Genomic DNA, 25,222 nt, shown 5'->3' with positions numbered 1-25,222 from the left:
TGGTGGGGGGGGGGGTGAGGTGGGAGAGGACGGAAAGGCGGGATGGGGGGGTGAGGTGGGAGAGGGTGGAAAGGCGGGATGGGGGGACGAGGTGGGAGAGGGCGGGAAGGGGGGACGAGGTGGGAGGGAGAAGTGGGGAGAGACAAAGGACTTTCTGCATCTGTACCTATCCTGTGATCATTTGTCTTGAGAAGGCAATATGTCTTCAATTTGTGTTATTCAAGGCTCTCTCTTCTTGTGGGATTTTTCATGCTTAGTTTTGTGTGGGCTGCTGACTGGACCCTATAAACAACACCCTGCATTTATATAGCGCCTTTAATGTAGTAAAACGTCCCAAGGTGCTTCACAGGAGCGATTATCAAACAAAATTTGGTATCGAGCCACATAAGGAGATATTAGGACAGGTGACCAAAAGCTTGGTCAAAGAGGTAGGTTTTAAGGAGCAATTTAAAGGAGGAGAGAGAGGTAGAGAGGTTTAGGGAGGGAATTCCAGAGCTTAGGGCCGAGGCAGCTGAAGGCACGGCCGCCAATGGTGGAGCGAAGGAAATCAGGGATGCGCAAGAGGCCAGAATTGGAGGAGCGCAGAGATCTCGGAGGGTTATGGGGCTAGAGGAGGTTACAGAGATAGGGAGGGGCGAGGGCCATGGAGGGATTTGAAAACAAGGGTGAGAATTTCAAAGGTCACACACTGCTTAACTCTGTGGAAACCTGGTTGGGATGATTCTGGCAGAGATGTGCACGCTGCAGTTCACTGATCCCAAATAAAGGCTGCATGTTAGAATTCCCAATAACAAATGTTTCATTTGCTCCTTTCAGCTGATTAATCTTCCCACATGACAAACAGATTAAACAGGATAATTGAAATGTGCAAAACTAACCTCAATTAATCGAACAAGTTCCTCTTTAAGAAAAGTGTAACCATTTACTGTTAGAACCCACTCGCCTTTTAGCATTTCCACATTTATTTATTCTCTCTCTCTCTCTCATTTTTTATCCTGATTTATTTGAAGGGGGTGAGAAGTGAGCTGGAATCTGATGGATTCGCTCCCCAGTTTCTGCAGTTAACTGGTTAAAGGACACTCAAAAGATTAAAACAGTAACAGCGACCGGGATTACAGGCGGTGGCCTTCAGTCTCATTGATTTAAAACATTCTGCCTGAAATATCACCGGTTAATAACAGACACAAACCCTCGGGGAAAATGTTACACCGCGGGTGGCAACAAACAGCCCCGGGAAAAGGGCGGAGGGTCCCCGGTCACAGACCCAGCGACTAGCCGGGGGATACTCACAGGGCAGAGCCTCGGACAGGGCGACAAGGCAGAGAATTCCCGCAAGCTGCAGCCTCCCGGGCATCGCGGCAGCGAGAGGGAGAGGGAGAGGCTCCGGGTCCCCGCCGACATCCGCGTCCCGTCTCCGGCCCAGGGGCGGCGGTGGGCGGAGCGGAGCCGGGAGGCGGAGAGGGTCCGTGGGACCGCTGCTCGAATCAGAGCCGTGCAAAAACAGAAAGGACACTGTCTGTATATGGTGTGTGTGTATAGGTTTGTGTATGTGTATGTATATGTGTATAGGTGTGTGTATGACTATATATAGGTATATGTATGGTGTATATATGTCTATATATGTGTATAGTTGTGTGTGTATATGGTATATATATATATATATATATACCTGTGTATATATGTGTAGGTGTGTGTATATATGACTATATACAGGTGCGTGTACACATATATATTGTGTGTGTATATATATATATATATGTCTGTACATAGGTATGTGTATCGGTGTGTGTATATATGACTGTATAAGTGTATGTGTGTATATATGTCTGCATATAGGTGTGTATGTGTATATAATTTTACAACACCAAGTTATAGTCCAGCAATTTTATTTTAAATTCACAAGCTTTCGGAGACTTCCTCCTTCCTCAGGTAAATGTTCAGGAGCTCCTGAACATTTACCTGAGGAAGGAGGAAGTCTCCGAAAGCTTGTGAATTTAAAATAAAATTGCTGGACGATAACTTGGTGTTGTAAAATTGTTTACAATTGTCAACCCCAGTCCATCACCACATCTCCACATTATGTGTATATATACATGTATGTATATACGTAGGTACCAACGACATAGGTAGAACTAAGAAAGAGGTTCTGCTGAGGGAGTTTGAGCAGCTAGAGACTAAATTAAAAAGCAGAACCACAAAGGTGATAATCTCCAGATTATTACCTGAACCACGAGCAAATTGGCACAGGGTAAATCAGATCAGAGAGATGAATGCGTGGCTCAAAGATTGGTGTGGGAGAAGTGGGTTTCGATTCATGGGGCACTGGCACCAGTACTGGGGAAAGAGGGAGCTGTTCCGCTGGGACGGGCTTCACCTGAACCATGCTGGGACCAGTGTTCTGGCAAACCGAATAACTAGGGCGGTAGAGAAGGCTTTAAACTAAATAGAGTGGGGGAGGGCTCAGGTGGGGCAAAGTTTAGATTGATAAAGAGAAAAGACAAGGAAGTAGTACAGGAAAGTGATGGGAGTAATGATAAACAGAGTGTGTCAGGAAGGGACAGAGCGTACAAACATAAGAGTGCACTAGCAAATGGGGCCGGGGTAGGAAAAAATGGTAAAAAGACAAAATTAAAGGTTCTTTATCTGAATGCGCGCAGCATTCGTAATAGGATAGATGAATTGACGGCACAAATAGAAACAAATGGGTATGATCTCGTGGCCATTACAGAGACGTGGTTGCAAGGTGACCAAGGTTGGGAGCTAAATATTCAGGGTTATTTAACATTTCGTAAGGATAGGAAAAAGGTAAAGGTGGTGGGGTAGCTCTGTTAATAAAGGATGAAATTGGTATAATAGTGAGAAATGATCTTGGCTCAGAAGATGTCAAGTCAATTTGGGTGGAGGTAAGAAATAGCAAGGGAAAGAAATCACTGGTGGGAGTAGTATATAGGCCCCCTAACAGTAGCTACGCTGTGGGGCAAAATATAAATCAGGAAATAAGGGGGGCTTGTAAAAAAAGGTAATACAATAATCATGGGCGATTTTAACTTTCACATAGATTGGACAAATCAAATTGGCAAAAATAGCCCTGAGGAGGAGTTCATAGAGTGTATTAGGGACTGTTTCTTAGACCAATACGTCGGGGAACCAACCAGGGAACAGGCCCTTTTGGATCTGGTAATGGGTAACAAAACACGATTAATTAATGATCTCAAAGTAAAGGATCCCTTGGGAAGCAGTGATCATAACATGATAGAATTTCACATCAGTTTGAGAGTGAGGATCTTGGGTCTGAAACTACTGTATTAAACTTAAATAAGGGCAATTATACAGGAATGAGGGCGGAATTGGCTAAAGTGGACTGGGTAAACAGATTAGATGGGATGATGGTGGATAAGCAGTGGCAAACATTTAAAAAGATATTTTATGACTCGCAACAAAAATATATCCCTGTGAGGAGGAAAGACTCCACAAAAAGGGTGAACCAACCATGGCTAACTAAGGAAGTCAAGGATGGTATCAGGTTAAAAGAAAAAGCATACAACATGGCAAAGATTACTGGTAAGCCTGAAGATTGGGAAAACTTTAGAAACCAGCAAAGGATGACTAAAAGAATAATAAAGAGGGAGAAAATAAATTATGAGAGTAAACTAGCAAGGAATATAAAAACTGACAGTAAAAGCTTCTACAAGTTTCTAAAAAGGAAGAGGGTAGCTAAAGTAAACATTAATCCCTTAGAGGATGAGACTGGGGAAATAATAATGTAAAACAAGGAAATGGCAGAGGAATTGAACAGATATTTTGTATCTGTCTTCACAGTAGAAGACACTAATAACATACCAATAATAGTAGAAAATCAAGGGGCAAAGGGGAGGGAGGAACTAAAAATAATCACTATCACTAGAGAAAAAGTACTAGGTAAACTAATGGGTCTAAAGGCTGACAAGTCCCCTGGACCTGATGGCTGGCATCCGAGGGTCTTAAAGGAAGTGGTTACAGAGATAGTGGATGCATTGGTTGTAATCTTCCAGAATTCACTAGATTCTGGAAAGGTCCCAGCGGATTGGAAAACTGCAAATGTAACACCCCTATTCAAGAAGAGAGTGAGACAGAAAGCAGGTAACTATAGACCAGTTAGCCTAACATCTGTCATTGGGAAAATGCTAGAATCCATTATTAAGGAAGTAGTAGCAGGACATTTGGAGACTCATAATACAATCAAGGAGAGTCAACATGGTTTTATGAAGGGGAAATCATGTCTGACAAATTTATTAGAGTTCTTTGAGGAAGTAACGGGCAGGGTGGATAAAGGGGAACCAATGGATGCAGTATATTTAGATTTCCAAAAGGCAATCGATAAGGTGCCACATAAAAGATTACTGCACAAGATAAGAGCTCATGGTGTTGGGGGGTAATATACTGGCATGGATAGAGGATTGGCTAACTAACAGAAAACAAAGAGTCAGGATAAAAGGGTAATTTTCAAAATGGCAATCTGTAACTAGTGGGGTGCCGCAAGGCTCAGTGCTGGGGCCTCAACTATTTACAATATATATCAATGACTTGGATGAAGGAACAGAGTGTCTTGTGGCCAAATTTGCTGCTGATACAAAGATAGGTGGAAAAGCAAGTTGTGATGAGGACACAAAGTGTCTGCAAAGGGATATTGACAGGTTAAGCGAATGGGCACAAATTTGGCAGATGGGATATATTTGGGAGGAAAAATAAAAAAGCAAAATATTATTTGAATGGAGAAATACTACAAAATGCTGCGGTACAGAGGGATCTGGGTGTCCTCGTACATGAAACACAAAAAGTCAACATACAGGTGCAGCAGGTAATCCAGAAGGCAAACGGAATATTGGCCTTTATTTCTAGGGGGATGGAGTATAAAAGCAGGGAAGTCATGCTACAACTGTACAGGGTGCGGTGAGACCACACCTGGAGTACTGCGTACAGTTCTGGTGCCCTTATTTAAGAAAGGACATACTTGGATTGGAGGCAGTTCAGAGAAAGTTCACTAAGTTGATTCCGGGTATGGAAGGGTTGTCTTATGAGGAAAGATTGAACAGGTTGGGTCTATATTCATTGGAGTTTAGAAGATTCTGAGGGGACTTGATAGGATAGATTCTGAGAGGATGTTACCCCTCATGGGGGAATCTAAAACTAGGGGGCATAATCTCAGAATAAGGGGTCGCATGTTTAAGACGGAAATTAGGAAGAATTTCTTCTCCCAGAGGGTCGTGAATCTTTGGAATTCTTTACCCCAAAAAGCTGTGGAGGCTGAGTCATTGAATACATTCAAGGCTGAGTTAGCCAAATTTTTGATCAGTAAGGGAGTCAAAGGATATGGGGAAAGGGCGGGAAAGTGGAGTTGAGGTAAAAATCAGATCAGCCATGATCTCATTAAATGGCGGAGCAGGCTCGAGGGGCCGAATGGCCTACTCCTGCTCCTATCTCTTATGGTCTTATATATGTCTATAAATGTGTGTGTATATATGGTGTATATATGTGTCTGTATATAGGTATGTGTGTGTGTATGACTATATAGATGTGTGTGACCACACCATCCTCCTCCAACATCTCTCCTCCATCGTCTAGCTGGGTGGGACTGCCCTCACCTGGTTCCACTATCATCTATCTAGACGTAGCCAGAGAATCTCCTGCAATGGCTTCTCTTCCCGCTCCCTCACCGTTACCTCTTGGCCTCGGCCCCCTCCTATTTCTCATCTACATGCTGCCCCTTGGTGACATCATCCGAAAACACAATGTCAGGTTCCACATGTATACTGAGGACACCCAGCTCTACCTCACCACCACCTCTCTCGCGCCTCCACCGTCTCTCATTCGTCACTCTGCTTGACCGACATCCAGTCCTGGATGAGCCACAATTTCCTCCAACTAAATATTGGGAAGACCAAAGCCATTGTCTTTGGTCCCCGCCGCAAATTCCATTCCCTCGCCACCAACTCCATCCCTCTCCCTGGCCACTGTCTGAGGCTGAACCAGACCGTTCGTAACCGTGGCGTCCTATTTGACCCTGAGATGAGCTTCTGACCCCATATCCGCTCCATCACCAAGAGCGCCTACTTCCACCTCCTGTCTCCACCCCTCCCTCAGCTCATCTGCTGCTGAAACTTTTATCCATACTTCAGTTACCTCCAGACTCGACTATTCCAAAACTCTTGGCCTCCCATCTTCCACCCTCTGTAAACTTGAGCTCATCCAAAATTCTGCTGCCCGCATCCTAACTCGCACCAAGTCCCGTTCTCCCAATCACCCCCTGTGCTCACTGACCTACATTGGTTCCCGGTCTGGCAACGCCTCGATTTTAAAATTCTCATCCTCGTGTTCAAATCCCTCCATGACTTCACCCCTCCCCATCTTTGTAATCTCCTCCAGCCCTACACCCCTCCGAGATCTCTGCGCTCCTCCAATTCTGACCTCTTACACATAGCTGATTTCCTTCGTCCCGCCATTGACGGCCCGAAGCTCTGGAATTCCCTCCCTAAACCTCTCCATCTTTGGGGTGAAGGGAGGGGTGATGCACAATAGAGCACAGTTAACGGATTGAAGGGTGCAGGAGAGGAGGCAAAACTGGAGGAGGTTGCAGAGGTTGGGGTGGGTGGGTGGGTCGAGGATACGGAGGGATTTGAAGAAGAGGTCGAGGTGAATTGAGTGCCTTGGGGGACTAGGAGACAGTGTAGGTCAACGAGGGTCGGGATGATGGGCGAATGAGACAGAATACGAGGAGCTGGAGCTTTGAGCAAGTTGGAGTTTCTGGATGCTGGAAGGGAGCACCTTGGAGAAACAAAATCTAAAGGTGACAAAAGCATAGATAAGTGTTACAGTGGCCGTGGGGACACGGTACGGTTGGAGGCAGGGAATGTAGAGGAGGAAGTCAGGGTCCTGATGATGAATAGGAGTGTGAGGTTCAAAGCTCAGCTGTGGATTGAACAGGATTTGCATGGACTGGTGCAACCTGAGCAGGTGGCCAGGAGGGGTAGGGTCAGTACCATGAGAACAACGTTTATGGCAGCTGATGGGATCGGTCTTCCCAAAGTTCTGCCGGAGGAAATTTTAGTTAATTCACAACCTGACATCAGGCAGTCTGACAGCACAGAGGTGAGCATTAGGTCAATGGATGGGATGGAGAGGTAGAGTTGGGCGCCATCAGCGTACGTGTGGAAATTGACCTCGTGCTTATTAAAAAAAAATACAATGGAGGAATCCCCATTGGGAAACCCATCGCCCCAGTATCATGGACACACACAAAAAAATGACAGCACCAGGACACAAGTCTGTATTATCTACTTCAGTTTCAATTAAACTATTGTGCTCTCCTTGCCCCTCTGCTCCTAACTCCCACTGTAATTAAGTTCTGTTGTCACTCTGTACCCACCTCACTCTGTAGTGTGCTCAAACTAATACCCCAATCAAATAAGGTCAAGATACCTGTTTCAGCTGTTCAGATAGTCCAATTACACAACACATTAATTATAACCTAGGCAGTGACTAATCCTTCTGTTAACTGTGGCTCAGTGGGTAGCACTCTCGCCTCTGAGTCAGAGGGCCATGGATTTCAAGCCCCACTCCAGTGACTTGAGCCCATAATCCAGGGCTGACGCACCCAGTCTAAGGGAGTTCTGCACTTTGGAGGGGCTGACTTTTGGATGTGATGTTAAAAGGAGGCTCCATCCACCCTCTCAGGTGGATATAAAAGACGCCATAGCAATAATTGAAGAGAAGGGGAGTTCTCCCCTGGGGCCAATATTTATCCCTCAACCCACATCACTAAAAAAAGAGATTATCTGGTCATTATCTCGTTGCTGTTTGTGGGACCTTGCTGAGCACAAATTGGCTGCACAGTGACTACACGTCAAAAATACCTAATTAGCTGTAAAGCTCTTTGGGATGTCGTGAGGTTGTGAAAGGCACTGGATAAATCTTTCTTTCTTTAACCGCCAATTCACTATAGTTACTCCAATAAAGTTCTGTTAACGAGTGGGGGAAAAGGCAGGCAAGATATTCTGAACTACTTACCAATGAATTCCCACTCCTGTCAAATTCCTGTTATGGAAGTACGGTTTTCACTCTGTTCCCAGCTCATTCCGTGATTTGTCCTCGTTACTGCACCTCTCTCTTTTTACATTCCCATTTACCCCTTCAATCTTTACAGAAATCAGAACATGTCATCCATTCGTGTTAAAAACAAGAACACACAGGTGTTAAAAACTTGTGGTTTTATTTGGCAGTTAAAAATACAAGGTGTCCCATTAGTATTGTATGTACATTGTTTAGTTACAAGCATGGCAGGGGAATGAGGTCAGCTGGCAGGTGGATTTGAGCCTCATTGTGGAATTAACTCTTTCCCTTTTAACGATACAGTAATCCTACTAATATACAATTTATTCAATGTTTTTCTAAAAACAGGATAAGTCATTTCTATCGCTATGACAGTGCTTCTTTTAAAAACAGATACATACTAACGTACAACTCCCTGCAAGCTGAGGCAAAGGAATTCTATCTATCTACATTTGTGGTTGTATTTATCATCCCTTTAGGTAAAAACAGGCGATTGCAAATTAAGATTTTAGTCCTCCTTCTGTTAAAACTGAAGCAGGAAGCATGGGTCAGTAAATATTCCACAGCAGAGTGCCTGGGCCCTAATTCTATCACCGTCATTAGTAATGGCACTAACAAATTGCCTGTTTTACAGTGTGTAAATGACACTACGATTAGCAGAGCTGCCCAATCCAGAGCCCTGACACCAGGATATATCAATTCAAGATTACACACGCTGCTTCTGTCATTGTACTGTGTTGTTGTACGCACAGTGACACCAATGTACGCAGTGTCACCAATGTACGCACAGTGACACCAATGTACGCAGTTTCACCAATGTACGCAGTGTCACAATTAAAAGCAGAGTATCACCATTGTACGCACAGTGACACCAATGTGTACAGTGTCACAAATGTATGCAGTCACCAATGTACACGCAGTGTCACCAATATACATGCAGTGCCATCACTGTACACAAACTGCCACCAATATACACACAGTGCCACTACTGTGCACACTGTTGGTACTATATACACAATGTCATTAAATCAGAAGCCTATTTAAGGCTGTACACAATACAGCAGGAAATGGCACAAAAGTTGGACTCTTGATCCAACTGCAGACAAGAGTTTCTGCCTGAGGGACATGACTCAACAATCAATGAGAAAGGACACTGGTGAACAGTGCCCTCACCACACCCGCAGCCAGGAGTCTGGGCAATGAGAAAGGACACTGGTGAACAGTGCCCTCACCACACCCGCAGCCAGGAGTCTGGGCAATGAGAAAGGACACTGGTGAACAGTGCCCTCACCACACCCGCAGCCAGGAGTCTGGGCAATGAGAAAGGACACTGGTGAACAGTGCCCTCACCACACCCACAGCCAGGAGTCTGGGCAGTGGCGTTGGACCGAAGCTCAGACCGGCTGTGAAAGAGAACAGTGTCAGTGGAGAGCTGGATCGAACCACAGCCAGGGTGGTGACACAGGGCTCATCCCCTGCCCCAGTAACAGAATCCTCAGCCCAGCACGGAGAGGGAGCAGTTTCCGGTACAAACAAAAAAAGTCTGCTGTGTAACAGGTGTCATTTCTACAGCCCTGCAGGGAGGGGGAGTGAATACTACAGATTTTAACATATCTAAACGCTAAAGGGTAAATTCACAAGACTTTGCTCAGGCACAGACCCTCCTTAAGGTGGGACGCAGATGAGGGATAAAGCCCCACTCTCCGTTCCGTGCTCCTGACTACTGACGCTCCCTGAGTTCACCCTTGTGCGTTTGCAGCTTGTGAGATACTATTGCTTCCTTACTTCAATACTCGGTGCTGTTTGGACCCATTGACTTTAAAAACTTTACACTGGAGTTGCTCACAGACTGGTTCACTTTCACTGATCATTGAACTGGTCACTGCTCAAAGCAAGTATAAAATAACTGCCTTAAAGGCAAATAGTTAATCATCTGTTATAATCAGATGATTAAAGTGCATAATGTAACTGTTTGTGAAAACATCAGTAAAATCATGTGGAAAGTGTGTCAATTGAATGCTGCAAATCTGTACATTTCATACGCATTATTTTCTGGATTTTAAACTTTGTTTTCAGTTCGTGACCACTATATACCCAGCACCTTCAGGTATAAAGTAATACTCTTGGCTGTCCCAGGGTTTTCTTAAGGCAGTCAGTCACACAGATTTGGTCGAAGATCCTGAGTTTTGGGTTATATAGAATTGAAGAGACTTATCACCGATTGGATGCTCCCTAAAAAATAATCAAAATACACAATTAAATTATTTTCAAAGTACAGTGGGGGGAGGTCAAAACCAGGGGCCATAAATATAAGATAGTCACTAATAAATCCAATAGGGAATTCAGGAGAAACTTCTTTATCCAGAGAGTGGTGAGAATGTGGAACTCGCTCCCACAAGGAGTAGTTGAGGCGAATAGTGTAGATGGATTTAAGGGCAAGGTAGATAAGAACATTGAGTTAATCTTCTTACCAGTTTGATTGGCAGCTCTCTAAATCAGAGAGGGAAGTGAGGCTGGTTACACAGAGGATATCATCTACAGGTTCAGAAAATCAGAAAGACCCGACCGTGGATTAGTGACTGAAACTCTTGATTTATTGCACCCTCCACATTTCACTGAAGATGATCACAGTGTCTTCCTGGCTGTAGGTTAAACTCTGCTTTCCAAAAGGAAGAAGCTGCATCTGTACAGCACTTTGTCATCGCTCCCTCGGGACGCTCTCCGGGACAGGCCGATTACTCTTGAAGCCCGGCCGCTGTCACCTTGTGGCCAAAATGCGGCAGCCAATTGCCGTCCAATGAGTTCAGGGACTGGCGGGGCTGAGACCCCCGGTGTAAGTGGCGGGGGGGGGAGGAGGCAGGAGGGGGGAGATGGGCCTCCTGGTGCTGGCCCTCCCAGAGCTTGCCTGGGCTTGCCACGCATCCTGGTCACTAGGTGCATGTCTTGGACACGTGCTCCACCCCAACCCCAACAAACTGTGGCAGACGTGGGCCCGTTTGGGGAGGGGGGGAGTCAGCACCACCCCTGGAAAGAAGTGAGTCTTGACATGTACCCCACCCCCCCCCCCCGCCAAAATTAAAGGGCGTGCCCGTGTCTCTGCTGATGTCTCCATGTGATTAATGGATCAATCCAGTGGTGGCAATGTGAAGGGCAGGAATATTACATAGAATTCCACAGAAACTACAGCACAGAAACAGGCCATTCGGCCCAACTGGTCTGTGCTGGTGTTTATGCTCCACTTGAGTCTCCTCCCACCCTACTTCATCTCACCCTCTCAGCAAGAGTACAAGTTTCTTGCAAACATATCCAATTTGACACATTTTAAGGGGATGGATTTTTGAAGGAAGGAAAGAAAATATGACACTTACTGGCTGCCGTACTTGGCCCTCTTGAACTTATCCTTCTTATACTGGGCATGCTCCGTCTCCAGGGTTTGGACAGCGGCTATGATCTGTTTTAGAACTTTATACGTCTCCCGAGGGTCATCGATGATGAAGGTTGAATACTCCTCCTGCTCCGGACCGTCATACACAGACTTGCTGCCGCACGCCTCTGGTAAGAAGAGTGAAATGGAGGTGATTATTTTGAGAAATTGAACAGTAATAATAAAAACTCCCATTTATATAGCGCCTTTAACGTAGTAAAACGTCCCAAGGAGCTTCACAGGGGCGATTATTTAAAAAAAATTGACACCGAGCCACATAAGGAGATATTAGGACAGGTGACCAAAAGCTTGGTCAAAGAGGTAGGTTTTAAGGTTCGTCTTGAAGGAGGAGAGAGAGGCGGAGAGGTTTAGGGAGGGAATTCCAGAGCTTAGGGCCCAGGCAGCTGAAGGCACGGCCGCCAATGGTGGAACGACGAGACTCGGAGGAGCTCAACGCAGCAGCTAAACGTAAAAGAAAAAGCTAACTGACAGCCTAGTAGTTAAGGCAGCTCCTACTCTAGTACTAAGTAGGTCTTATGTTCGATTCTTGGTCTGTGTTAAGTCAGCTGTTAAGAGTCGGAGCAACAATTGGAGCATGGCCGTTGGGTTCAGTGTCCTTGGGCTAGGGAGGGAGAGGAACAAGGAAATCAGTCTAGTGTACTACTCATAAGTTAGTGTACAAGGACGTCAGGTGAGAAAGGGATCCAGCCTCCCACAGTCGAACAGCTTGTTCGTGCTCACTGTGCAGACTCACACATGGAAGAGCTTAGGGCAAAGTATTAGAGAGCGTCTGGAACAGGAACCCGGCCTCAGACAGAGTCCTCGGGAAAATCAGACAGAAAATGTTTTTAAAAAGCTGACAAAGTAGATCGCTCCCCAACTGCAGCACAACACTGGCAAATCACCCCTTTATATTTAAACAGTTCGCTGGTTGTCAATAATTTATTTACTGGCTGTGAAGTACTTTGGGGCATCCTGAGGATGTGATTAGGTGTGAGTTCGATGCAAGATCGCTTTCTACGTGGCCCATCAAAGCCACAGTACGCAGCTCATGGGTACGGTCGTATAGTGGCTCTATTACTGGACTAACCCAGACAGCGTGAGTTCAAATCCCACCAGGGGAGTTGGAGAATCTGAATTCAGTTTCTAAAAATCTGGAAATAAAAAGCTGGTCTCGGTAACAGTGACCGTGAAGCCGTCGGATTGTCATAAAAACCCAACTGGTTCACTAATATCTTTACCCGGTCTGGGCCTATATGTGACTCCAGTCCCACACCAACATGGTTGACTCTTAACTGCCCTCTCGGTTAGGGCAACTAGGGATAGGCAATAAATGCCAACAACACCAAAATCCCCAGAATGAATAATAAAAATCACAATAAAAGTACAGTGTGTACACCCTTGCATTAGTGTTACCAGAGGCCATGACTTTACACTAAGACCCTTTATATCCCTCACCTTGCATCTTCTCTAACTTGGTCGTGTAGGTGTTGAAGAGTGAATATACGTGCTCACTCTCTCTGTCCCCATCCACATCGAGCTGGATGTTAGCTGGCAGCCCACTGCACAGAACCAGAAACAGCAAACATGAAATTCACATCATCACACTGCTACTAAACAAGAATCAGCTGTAGAAAGACACGCATTCTACACTCAAAAAGTTAGTAACTGAGTGAGTGTAAGGTTTACCAACGGCATAATGGTAAACACATAGCATGAGAGCGGAATTTTGCCTGACTAGATCATGGATCGTGGATTAGAACAACCACTCCCTTCACCGCACAGTGGCTGCAGTGTGTACCATCCACAGGATGCACTGCAGCAACTCGCCAAGGCTTCTTCGACAGCACCTCCCAAACCCGCGACCTCTACCACCTAGAAGGACAAGGGCAGCAGGCACATGGGAACAACACCACCTGCACGTTCCCCTCCGAGTCACACACCATCCCGACTTGGAAATATATCGGCCGTTCCTTCATCGTCACTGGGTCAAAATCCTGGAACTCCCTTCCTAACAGCACTGTGGGAGAACCTTCACCACACGGACTGCAGCAGGTGCAAAGTCTCCAGATTATTTACCTCATAATGACCGTTAGAGAGAGGTGGGAGCCTTTTTAGCTTTTAAGAATAATTGACAGAATAAATACGAAATGCCGAATTTCAGCCAGCTCGCTGCACATACAGACAGAGAGCTTGGCTCCTCTTGGTGATTGGTGATGGAGTGAAGTATCACTTTTATTTTTTTTAAATCACAGAGCATTCTCTTTTTTTCCCCATTAAGCTTCTGTCTCGGCATAACGTGCTAAACCTGCACAGATCATTGTTGGGCTGCAGTTAGAACATTTGTGTCCAGTTTTGGGCGCTTTACTTTAGGAAGGACGTCAAGGCCTTGGAGAGGTTGCAGGGGTGATTCACTGAGATGATATCAGGAACGAGAGGCTTTAGTCACGAAGAGAGACTGGAGAAACTGGGACTCTTTTCACTAGCGCAGAGAAAGAGTAAGAGGAGGACCGTGCAGGGGTTTTGATAAAGTAACTAGGGAAAAACTAGTGGCATTGGTCAGTGAGTCAGTAACTAGAGGGTGTAAATTTAAGATCAAAACCAAAATAACAAAGGGACACGTTCGGAGAATTTGCTTTTTAATGCAGGGTGTTGTTAGGATATGAAATGCTTGACTAGAAATAGTGGGGGAAACAAAATCCAGAATATCTTTTAAAAGGGAAGGGTGTATATAACATATATTTCAATAGGAAAAACTTAATAAGGTATGTGAGTGAGGCAGGAGAGTGGGATTAATTGGACAGAGCTTTCAAAGAGCCAGCACGGGCACGATGGGCCAAATGGCCTCCTTCTGTGCTGCAAAATTTGCTGATTCTTTGCAAATAAAAATACAAGAGAATGCTGGAATGTACGGGAGCAATTACCCGTGGGAGTACTTTCGATTTTATATTCCTGCCCTTTAAGAAACTGCTCATTACAATCCGTTTCACACAAGCGCAAAGCTGTGCTCACCCAGTGCAAGGGGTACATCCTGGCGCAGAGTCTGCACCGGTCTTACAGCAAAGCCAGTGCCCGTTGAGGTAGGCTGAGGGATGGTACATGGTCAAACGCTTCTTGTTGCACTGGCTAACTTTTGTCAAGATGTCAATCCAGTCTTTTGCCTCCACGCAATTGTTGGCCTGAATGTACAGCGCTCTTTCTGGCTGAATTACTTGAAACATCTGAATTAAAGCAACAACAAAAAAGAACGACCTCAAACTGTGCATTAAATGAGAGCCCGACAACACTGGGGAGTAATTATATATTCCTCGATTTTCTGAAACTGGTTCAATGTGTTTGAGAGGTGGTTCGGACTGTACATCCTGCAGGGACTGTCCAACATCCAATCCTGAATGAGTCGCAATTTCCCTTAATTAAATATTGGGAAGACCGAAGCCATTGTCTTCAAACCCCTGTTCCCTCGCCACCGACTCCATCCCCCTCCCCGGACACTGTCTGAGGCTGAACCAGACTCTTCGTAACCTTGGCGTCTTATTTGACCCTGAAATGAGCTTCCTACCCCATAGCTGCTCCGTCACGAAGACCACCTACTTCCATCTCCATAATATCGTCCGTCTCCGCCCTTGTCTCAGCTCATCTGCTGCTGAAGCCCTCATCCATACTTTTGTTACCTCTAGACTCGACTATTCCAATGCTCTCCTGGCCGGCCTCCCATCTTCCACCCTCCGTAAACTTGAGCTCATCCAAAACTCTCCTGCTTGTCTAACCCGCGTTCTCCCATCACCCCCTGTGCTCGCTGACCTCCATTGGCTCCCGGTCCGGCAACGCCTCGATTTTAAAATTCTCATCCTTGCGTTCAAATCCCTCCATGGCCTCGCCCCTCCCTATCTCTGTAACCTCCTCCGCGCTCTTCCAACTCTGGCCTCTTACACACCCCCACTCCCTTCACCCCACCATTGGCGGCCGGGCCTCAGCTGCCTGGTCCCTAAGCTCTGGAATTCCCTCCCTAAATTTCTCCGCCTCCCTCTCCTCCTTTAAGACGCTCCTTAAAACCTACCTCATTGACCAAACTTTTGGTCACCTGCCCTAATATCTCCTTACGTGGCTCGGTGTCAAATTTTGTTTGATAATCGCTCCTGTGAAGCGCCTTGGGACGTTTTACTACGTTAAAGGCGCTATATAAATGCAAGTTGTTGTTCTTGTATCTATGGCCTCTCGTTCTTGACCCTCAACTACTGGAACCAGTCTGTCCGATCCTTTCATCATTTTAAACACGTCTATCACATCGTCCATTAATCTTCAATTATTCAGGCCTTAATATTTGTATTTCACAAAACCACAGTCTGAGCAACACATTCAATCTACTCACATTTTTCATTTTGAAAGATTCTTCCTCCAGTTTCTCAACTGCTAGAATATTTTCAATTGGAATATTGTACAATGGGTGGTCACCTAAAAATAAATCAGGAGAAAACTTAATTGAATCTGGTCCCTGCAGATTGTAAATGAAAGCTGATTTATCGCCAGTCACTCGGCGCATAGATGAACCCTCCTGGGATAAGTTCATTAATTAAATCACAGTCTAACTGAACAAACGTACACAGAATTTACATAGAATTTAAGTACAGAAACAGGCCATTCAGCCCAACGGGCCTATGCTGGTGTTTATGCTCCACACGAGCCTCCTCCCTCCCCTCTTCATCTCACCCTATCAGCATTTCCTTTTATTCCTTTCTCCCTCATGTGTTTATCGAGCTTCCCCTTAAATGCATCTATTCTATTCGCCTCAACTACTCCTTGTGTTAGCGAGTTCCACATTCTCACCACTCTCTGGGAAAAGAAGTTTCTCCTGAATTGTTTATTGGATTTATTAGTGTCTATCTTATATTTATGGCCTCTAGTTCTGGTCTCCCCCAAAGTGGGAACATCTTCTCTACGTCTACCAGCGCCCAGAAGGAAGTCAGAGAACATGAGATTAGCAGCTTGCGGGTGAAGGGAGAGAGACATTTTAAATGACCTAATAACCCGACTGGTGAAAGCCTTCAGTTGATGAACAACAGGGGTATTTAGAAGACTCTCGGAGTCTGGGTGCACATCCAACTGATATTAGTACGGTCAGGAGACACAGCGGAGTAACGGGAAGGTTACTGGCAGTAAGTGTGATGTCCTTGCAGGACATTACTCTCTTAGTCCGAAGAGGAAAACGGTGAGAATTAGTTAGGAGGCAAAGATTGCTCGACACGTCACCTTTGTTCTTGTGATAGGTGAAGTCGTGGTTGGTGAGACGGAACCATCTCTTCTTAAAATTCTTGATGCCGAAACGATTTCTTCCCTGTGCTCTCTTGATCATAAACCTAAATGGAAAACCATAAAGGTCAGTGGGAACGGTTATCAAATGAAATCATTACAGACACCACGGAAATAAAAATCTGTGAGGGATTTCGATGATGGATGTGAAACGGTCCAGGAGAAAGTAGTCAAAAGGGCCCATCATTCTCTCAAGGGTCAAGTTTCTGAGTGCTCGCTGCAGGCTTGGTGCCTCACCTGCCGGGACACATTGGTGGAGCACCCACAACTTCCCAGTGCGAGCTCCCGACGGGCGAGGCTCCCACACCTGGAGCTTGCACTCAGAAAATCGGCCCTTCAGGTGCACTGTCTGTACACACTAGTTTTTATTCTTTGGCATTTGGCAGGGTACGGTGGTGTAGTGGTAACGCTAATGGACTAGTAACCAAGATATCTGGATTGATAATCCAGGAGAACGAGAGTTCAAACCCATCATGGCAGTTTGAGAATTTGAACTCAGTTTAGAAAATAATCTGGAAATAAAAAGTCAGTGTTAGTAAAAGTGACCATGAAGCTGTCGGATTGTTGTAAAAACCCAACTGGTTCACTAATGTCCTTTAGGGAAGGAAACCTGCCGTCCTTACCCGGTCTGGGCCTATATGTGACTCCAGTCCCACACCAATGTGGTTGACTCTTAACTGCCCTCTGGAGTGGCCTAGCAAGCCACTCAGTTGTATCAAATTAGGGATGGACAATAAATGTTGGCCTTGCCAGCAACATCCACAGAATGAATTAAAATAAATTCTACCTTACATAGTTGGAAGTACAGAGCTGGACATTCCACTCATTCACAGTCAATGGGCAGAAACTCCAGCCCTATACTTGAAGATTTTTTTAAAGATTAAAAGTGATTACTATTCTGAGTTCTTACGACTGTTCCCTGCTTTGGCCTGAACTATTTCCACACTGCACCCTTGTGTCCTGGACTGATTCAGCAATCTGAGCACAGCAACATTTTATAAAAATCCATCTCCACCTTGGAAAGTATTTGAATTCACCTCAATGGCCCGATTTGTTTGTTAAAATTTTAAAAGCTAAAAACAATTGTCCCTAGACTCACTGTGGATAAATTCCGAGTTTTTCATTTTTTTAAAAAAAGAATCTGTCCTTTTTCAGATATATAAAACACCGGTCTGTCCGAGACAAGGGCTGGTACATTCCTTCTCTGTTTTAATCCTTGTTTGCCGTCTTCAGTGCTGGACAGGACTCCCTGACCCCCTTCCTGAACTCGCAGAGTCAGTGTGAACGTTGTCTGTAATCAGTCAGCACCGATACTTCTAGCTGTTGTGTCCCTGCTTCAGGTTCAACAAGGCACAGAATGGAGAGGAGACGGGACGATCTTTCTCTAAAGTTTAAATATATGCGGCAAATCGTGCATCTCACGCTCGCCAATGCCCTGGCTAATCAGGACCTGAACAGGGTTTTCCGAATAGTTGCAGGATTATATACGCCACAGTGTAGCCTGAATGCTGTGAGGTTTAAAAAAAAAGTTTGTTTCTATTAACTCATCGCCCCGTCGACACCTTCCCTCACCTTGCGGGAGAGTTTGGTCAGGTCACTGACTTTAATGTCCACACAGCAGCTATACTTTGCAAACTAAAGTTTCCTTGGCTTATCACAAAACCAACAAAGTGCGATCTTCGGAGATTGCAAAGGTTGCTGGCCGAGGTTCCCGCCCTCTCCAGTAACTCTCGGCAACTACAGCCAGCAGGTGAAGCAGAGTTCCCGACAGTAATCACAGCGTGCGCTCACTGGCTAGCCTTCCGTCCACTCACTCCACTAGAGGGGAGAACCGTGGGCAGAGATGGAATGTCCACTCCTTACTATCCGGTCCTTTAATTTAACAGGCGCCGCAGATTAACGTGCAGTCATAAACAGCGACCTCCTTGCATCTTACCCACACAAACTATTACCACCAACTTTCTTTACTGTAAGTTTTAAAGTCTAAAACTGCAGCCAGTAAGGCAAGTAAGAAAGGACAGACAGAAATAAAATTCAGACAGGTGATGGGAAAAGACAGGGGCAGAGATTCAGAGTACTGTTTACAGCTGGAAAGAATACTTAGTCTTTGCTCTTATGCTGTTCTGATTGTAAAGCACACCTTACAGCAACAACTTCCATTTATACAGCAGCTTTAACGTAGTAAAACGTCCCAAGGCGCTTCACAGGAGCGATTATCAAACAAAATTTGACACCGAGCCACATAAGGAGATATTGGGACAGGTGACCAAAAGCTTGGTCAAAGAGGTAGATTTTGAGGAGCATCTCCGACAGTGCGGCGCTCCCTCAGTACTGCACTGGGAGTGTCAGCCTGGATTACGGGCTCATGTCTCTGGAGTGGGACTTGAACCCACGACATTCTGACTCAGAGGCAACAGTGCTACCCACTGAGCCAGGACTGACACCGAAAGACCACGAAACCGATGAATAAGAGGTTCTAGGTAGAACTGGAGAGTGGGAGTAGAAACAGAGTGGGCAGATAAACAGCTGGGTGAAGCCAGCACATCCACTGGACACTGGTGAGTGGGGAGGGAAGGAGACACCCAGACAGAACGGTGATTTCCTGATTTCTGAAGGGGTTGTGGATGGTGTAGAGTCGGGTGGTGATGTGGGTGAGGATGGATATGGGGAAGATACAGTTACTCACAGGAGAGCAGAGAAATGAGAATGTGGCTTTTTACAGACACAGAATAGACAAAATTGTCCTTTAACATATTATTTTAATAACGTGCAGTTAATTTAATTTCTCTCCTAATACAGCCCAGAACTTGACGTAAGCTGAACTCAAAGCTCCCGACCTTGCCAGTATTACAGAAAACGATTGATTCACAAAGTGCCACAGTTTGCCTCTCACTCTGCAACTGTTGTGACAACTTCAGTCACCACTTTTCATTTGACCCAGGTTAAATATTAACGTTTTCCTGAAATGCATTATTGTGAATCTGTTCTTTTCAGTTGTTTACAGCTTGTCAGTCAGGCGGGCTCAGTCTACACTGGGATTGAAGATAATGTGAGCAGAGGAAAAGGATTGGACAATAGAAATGGCTCGGTCTTCAGATCTCTGGAGAACTGACACATTCTGGCAGCAGGTTCCAGCTGCACACCATCGAAATGGTGTGAAAAAATAGTGAGCAGAGAAGGTTAAGAGGAGATTTGATAGAGGTGTTCAAAATCATGAACGGTTTTGACACAGTAAATAAGGAGAAACTGTTTCCAGTGGCAGAAGGGTCAGTAACCAGAGGACACAGATTTAAGATAATTGGCAAAAGAACCAGGGAGGAAACATAGGAACAGGAGTAGGCCATTTGGCCCCTCCAGTCTGTTCCGCCATTCAATGAGATCATGGCTGATCTGTGACCTAACTCCATATACCCGCCTTAGCCCCATATCCCTTAATACCTTTGGTTAACAAAAATCTCTCAATCTCAGATTTAAAATTAACAGTTGAGCTAGCATCAACTGCCGTTTGCGGAAGAGAGTTCCAAACTTCTACCACCCTTTGTGTGTAGAAGTGTTTCCTAACTTCACTCCTGAAAGTCCTGGCTCTAATTTTTAAACTCTGTCCCCGAGTCCTAAACTCCCCAACCAGCAGAAATAGTTTCTCTCTATCTACCCTATCAGTTCCCCTTAATATCTTGAAAACTTCAATCAAATCACCCCTTAATCTTCTAAATTCCAGGGAATACAACCCTAGTTTGTGTAATCTCTCCTCATAATTTAACCCTTGGAGTCCAAGTATCATTCTAGTAAATCTACACTGCACTCTCTCCAAGGCCAATATATCCTTCCTAAGATGCGGTGCCCAGAACTGCTCACAGTACTCCAGGTGTGGTCTAACCAGGGTTTTGTATAGCTGTAGCATAACTTCTACCCCCTTGTACTCTAGTCCTCTAGATATAAAGGCCAGCATTCCATTAGCCTTTTTGATTATTTTCTGTACCTGTCCATGACGTTTTGATGATCTATGTACATGGACCCCATGGTCTCTTTGGACATCCACTGTTGGTGCTTTTCACCATTTAGAAAGTACCCTGATCTATCCTTTTTAGGTCCAAAGTGGATGACCTCACACTTGCCTACATTGAAATCCATTTGCAACAGTTTTGCTCATTCACTTAATCTATTAATATCGCTCTGTAATTTTACGCTTCCATCTACACTGCTTACAATGCGGCCTATCGGAGATGAGGAGAATATTTTTTTACGCAGCGAGTTGTGATGATCTGGAATTCGCTGCCTGAAAGGGCGGTGGAAGCAGATTCAATAATAACTTTCAAACAGGAATTGGATAAATACTTGAAAAGGAGACATTTTCAGGGCTATGGGGACAGAGCAGGGGAATGGGACTAATTGGATAGCTCGTTCAAAGAGCCGACACAGGCACGATGGGCTGAATGGCCTCCTTCTGTGCTGTACGATTCTCTGATCTTTCACCTGACCCCAGCTAGTGCTGTTTAAAATCTAAACTAAAAGGTTAGATTTTTCTAACCTCTCAGAAACTTTTATGTAGATTTAGCCTTGTTTTTGTGACCACTTTTCTAAAGATAAATATGGGGTGCATTTCATAAATCAGCTCTCCTGCCGCAGAATGTCACAAACTGGGGGCACTGATCAGAATAGCAGGCTTGTGGTTAACCTGCCCGATTTGCTGCCTGACTGATTTCTCACCCATTAATTTTAACGGATAGTAAATCAGATTTGTGAGAGAGGCTCACTAACCTCCACACCTGATACTCCAATCAGTGCTCTCGGTACATAGTTCTACACCAAAACAACAATAACTTGCATTTATATAGCGCCTTTAACATAGTAAAACGTCCCAAGGCGCTTCACAGGAGCGATTAGCAAACAAAATCTGACACCGAGCCACATAATGAGATATTAGGACAGGTGACCAAAAGCTTGGTCAAAGAGGGAGGTTTTAAGGAGGAGAGAGAGGTAGAGAGGAGAAGAGGTTTAGGGAGGGAATTCCGGAGCTTAGGGCATGATTCTATAAAGTAAGGCATGGTAGTGTAGTGGTTATATTACTGAACCAATAATCCAGAGATCCAGAGTTCAAATCTCACCAAAGCAGTTTGAGAATTTGAATTCAGTGAAATAAATCTGGAAATAGGAAGTTAATTTTCGATAAAAGTGACCATGAAGCTGTCGGATTGTCGTAAAAACTCAATGTCCTTTAGGGAAGGAAACCTGCCGTCCTTACCCGGTCTGGGCCTATACGTGACTCCAGTCCCACACCAACGTGGTTGACTCTTAACTGCCCTCTGGAGTGGCTGAGCAAGACACTCAGTTGTATTAAATCAGGGCAATTAGGGGTGGGCAATAAATGCCAACCGTGCCAGCAATGCCCACATCCCGAAAATGACTAAAAAACAATATTGTATACGCCATGGATCTGTACTTAGGTTTTTCAGATATTTAAAGGTTACACATAAATATCTTCATTTGACACTAACATTGACTGGTCCAATAAAAACCTAATTAACTGTGAGGATGGTGATCAAGAAATGAAAACTGAATACATGATGTAAAGAAAACTAAAGGGGCCGTATGTGAATATCGGACACTAGCACGGGGTTTAAGAACTCACCCTTCCTTTAGTACGATGGGCTGCTCGATACTCTTGTGGTCCCTTCTTCCAGACGAAGAGATTAAATCTAGGAACTGCATACAAAGCAGAAATGCACCAATCAGTAATGTGCAGCCATTTATATAAAGTTCTCACAAACCCCGTTTCTCAGCGAGTATGTTCCCTCTGTTTTACTGTGCCCCCCACACCCGTGTCACACACCAGCCGCAGCTCAGGGGGAAGTCCTACAATCCACCCCCAGACCATCACCATGGCCCCTGACTGACTGAATATCAGACCATCCCTCGATTTAAGAAGAAAGTCTCACCATCAAAAACTGATTTAAAAATCAATCCTTAGTATCAGGCACGATGGGCCAAATGGCCTCCTCCTGTGCTGTACCTCCTATGATCAGCATCCTGTTGTTCTGTTCTGTCCACTTCGGCAAGAAGCACAGGATAAATTTACCAACACTGGTTGACATGGAGTATTCAGAGGCAGTGTTTTCACTAGGCGAGTATTTCTCATTTGCAATCTCTGATAGAACTTCTGGCAAAACTCGCAGGTCAAAGGGAGACGGAGAAGGTCCAGACTGGACCTCGATAAACAATGGTACTGAAGGAAACCCAAACCCAACCCCAAACCTTAAATCAAACCCAAACCCAAACCCATCCCCAAACCTTAAATCAAACCCAAACCCAACCCCAAACCTTAAATCAAACCCAAACCCAAACCCATCCCCAAACCTTAAATCAAACCCAAACCCATCCCCAAACCTTAAATCAAACCCAAACCCATCCCCAAACCTTAAATCAAACCCAAACCCAGCCCCAAACCTTAAATCAAACCCAAACCCAAACCCAACCCCAAACCTTAAATCAAACCCAAACCCAACCCCAAACCTTAAATCAAACCCAAACCCAAACCCAACCCCAAACCTTAAATCAAACCCAAACCCAACCCCAAACCTTAAATCAAACCCAAACCCAGCCCCAAACCTTAAATCAAACCCAAAACCAAAACCAGCCCCAAATCAAATCCACAAAAGCAGAAAACACAACACAGCAAAACCAAAAATGGCTGCTCACTGCAGCAAACGGTCGCTGTCCTTTAACCACAGGGAAGGACGTGACTTAATGTGAATTTGACTTAAAAGAAAGAACGAACGAACTTGCATTTATATAGCGCCTTTCATGACCTCAGGACGTCCCAAAGTGTTTTACAGCCAATTAAGTGCTTTTGAAGTGTAGTCACTGTTGTAATGTAGGAAATGCGGCAACCAATTTGCGCACAGCAAGATCCCACAAACAGCAATGAGATAAATGACCAGATAATCTGTTTTAGTGATGTTGGTTGAGGGATAAATATTGGTCAGGACACCAGGGAGAACTCATCTGCTCTTCTTCAAAATAGTGGCCTTGGGATCTTTTCATAGAATCATAGAATGGTTACAGCACAGAAGGAGGCCATTCGGCCCATTGAGCCTATGCCAGCTCTCTGTAAGAGCAATCCAGTTAGTCCCATTCCCCCGCTCTTACCCCGTAACCCTGAAAATTTTTCCCTTCAAGTATTTATCCAATTCCTTTTTGAAGGCCATGATTGAATCTGCCTCCACCATTCCCTCAGGCAGCACTTTGCAGATCCTAACCACTCGCTGTGTAAAAAAGTTTTTCCTCATGTCACCTTTGGTTCTTTTGCCAATCACCTTAAATCTGTGTCCTCTGGTCTCGACCCTTCTGCCAATGGGAACAGTTTCTCTTTATTTACTTTATCTAAACCCTTCATGATTTTGAACACTTCTATCAAATCTCCTCTCAACCTTCTCTGCTCTAAGAAGAACAATCCCAGCTTCTCCAGTCTGTCCACGTAACTGAAGTCCCTCATCCCTGGAACCATTCAAGTAAATCTTTTCTGTACCCTCTCTAAGGCCTTCACATCCTTCCTAAAGTGCGGTGCCCAGAATTGGTCACCATATTCCAGTTGTGGCCGAACCAGTGTTTTATAAAGGTTCAACATATATAACTTCCTTGTTTTTGTACTCACCTCTATTTATAAAGCCCAGGATCCCGTATGCTTTTTTAACCACTTTCTCAACCTGCCCTGCCACCTTCAAAGATTTGTGCACATATACCCCCAGATCTCTCTGTTCCTGTACCCCTTTTAGAATTGTGCCATTTAGTTTATATTGCCTCTCCTCGTTCCTCCTGCCAAAATGTATCACTTCGCACTTCTCTGCGTTAAATTTCATCTGCCACGTGTCCGCCCATTCCACCAGCCTGTCTATATCCTCTTGAAGTCTATCACTATCCTCCTCACTGTTCACTACACTTCCAAATTTTGTGTCATCTGCAAATTTTGAAATTGTGCCCTGTACACCCAAGTCCAAGTCATTAATATATATAAAAAAAAAAGCAGTGGTCCCAGCACCGACCCCCTGGGGAACACCACTGTACACCTCCCTCCAGTCTGAGAAACTGACATCCATCTGAGAGGCCAGATGGGGCCTCGGTTTAACGTCTCATCTGTAAAGTCTTCATGGCGTCCCTGTGAATCCCCACAATCCCCACAGTACGTGGAGAATGTGAATGATGGAAAGTTCATCACAGACACTTACATTTCTTACAGCATCTGTGTATTTCTGCTCATTAAAGTGCTCATAAAATGTGGCCATGTAGGATTCCTTGAAACTTGCCTGCAGATAAAAAATACAGTAAATGATTTTATTACTTTTGAAAATGGGAAAATAAGTGAGCAGCGCTGAAATATTTATGAACATTTCACTGCTAATTTCCTATCGG

General features: G+C 44.9%; 2 protein-coding genes across 3 annotated transcripts in view; both read right to left on the bottom strand.

The window, feature by feature from the left end:
* Positions 1 to 1,441, bottom strand: part of pros1 (protein S) — a 37,019-nt gene extending 35,578 nt beyond the window's left edge. Inside the window, exon 1 of the mRNA XM_067986637.1 lies at positions 1,291 to 1,441. Within this exon, the coding sequence (XP_067842738.1) occupies positions 1,291 to 1,354 (64 nt within the window). The 5' untranslated portion in view covers positions 1,355 to 1,441. The remainder of the gene's footprint in view (positions 1 to 1,290) is intronic.
* Positions 1,442 to 8,228: 6,787 nt separating this feature from the next.
* The window catches only part of rasa3 (RAS p21 protein activator 3), a 121,110-nt gene continuing 104,116 nt past the window's right edge, over positions 8,229 to 25,222 (bottom strand). For both annotated transcript variants that reach the window (XM_067986636.1, XM_067986635.1), the window contains exons 17-24: positions 25,039 to 25,116; positions 22,446 to 22,519; positions 16,757 to 16,863; positions 15,879 to 15,961; positions 14,522 to 14,730; positions 12,968 to 13,071; positions 11,454 to 11,637; positions 8,229 to 10,317 (exon numbers count right to left, since the gene is read on the bottom strand). In XM_067986636.1, the coding sequence (XP_067842737.1) occupies positions 10,242 to 10,317; positions 11,454 to 11,637; positions 12,968 to 13,071; positions 14,522 to 14,730; positions 15,879 to 15,961; positions 16,757 to 16,863; positions 22,446 to 22,519; positions 25,039 to 25,116 (915 nt within the window). In that variant the 3' untranslated portion in view covers positions 8,229 to 10,241. The remainder of the gene's footprint in view (positions 10,318 to 11,453; positions 11,638 to 12,967; positions 13,072 to 14,521; positions 14,731 to 15,878; positions 15,962 to 16,756; positions 16,864 to 22,445; positions 22,520 to 25,038; positions 25,117 to 25,222) is intronic.

Source organism: Heptranchias perlo, chromosome 6 (genome assembly GCF_035084215.1).
Source record: "Heptranchias perlo isolate sHepPer1 chromosome 6, sHepPer1.hap1, whole genome shotgun sequence".
In the NCBI taxonomy this organism is placed as follows: domain Eukaryota; kingdom Metazoa; phylum Chordata; class Chondrichthyes; order Hexanchiformes; family Hexanchidae; genus Heptranchias; species Heptranchias perlo.
This window is presented reverse-complemented; position numbering and strand designations above follow the sequence as displayed.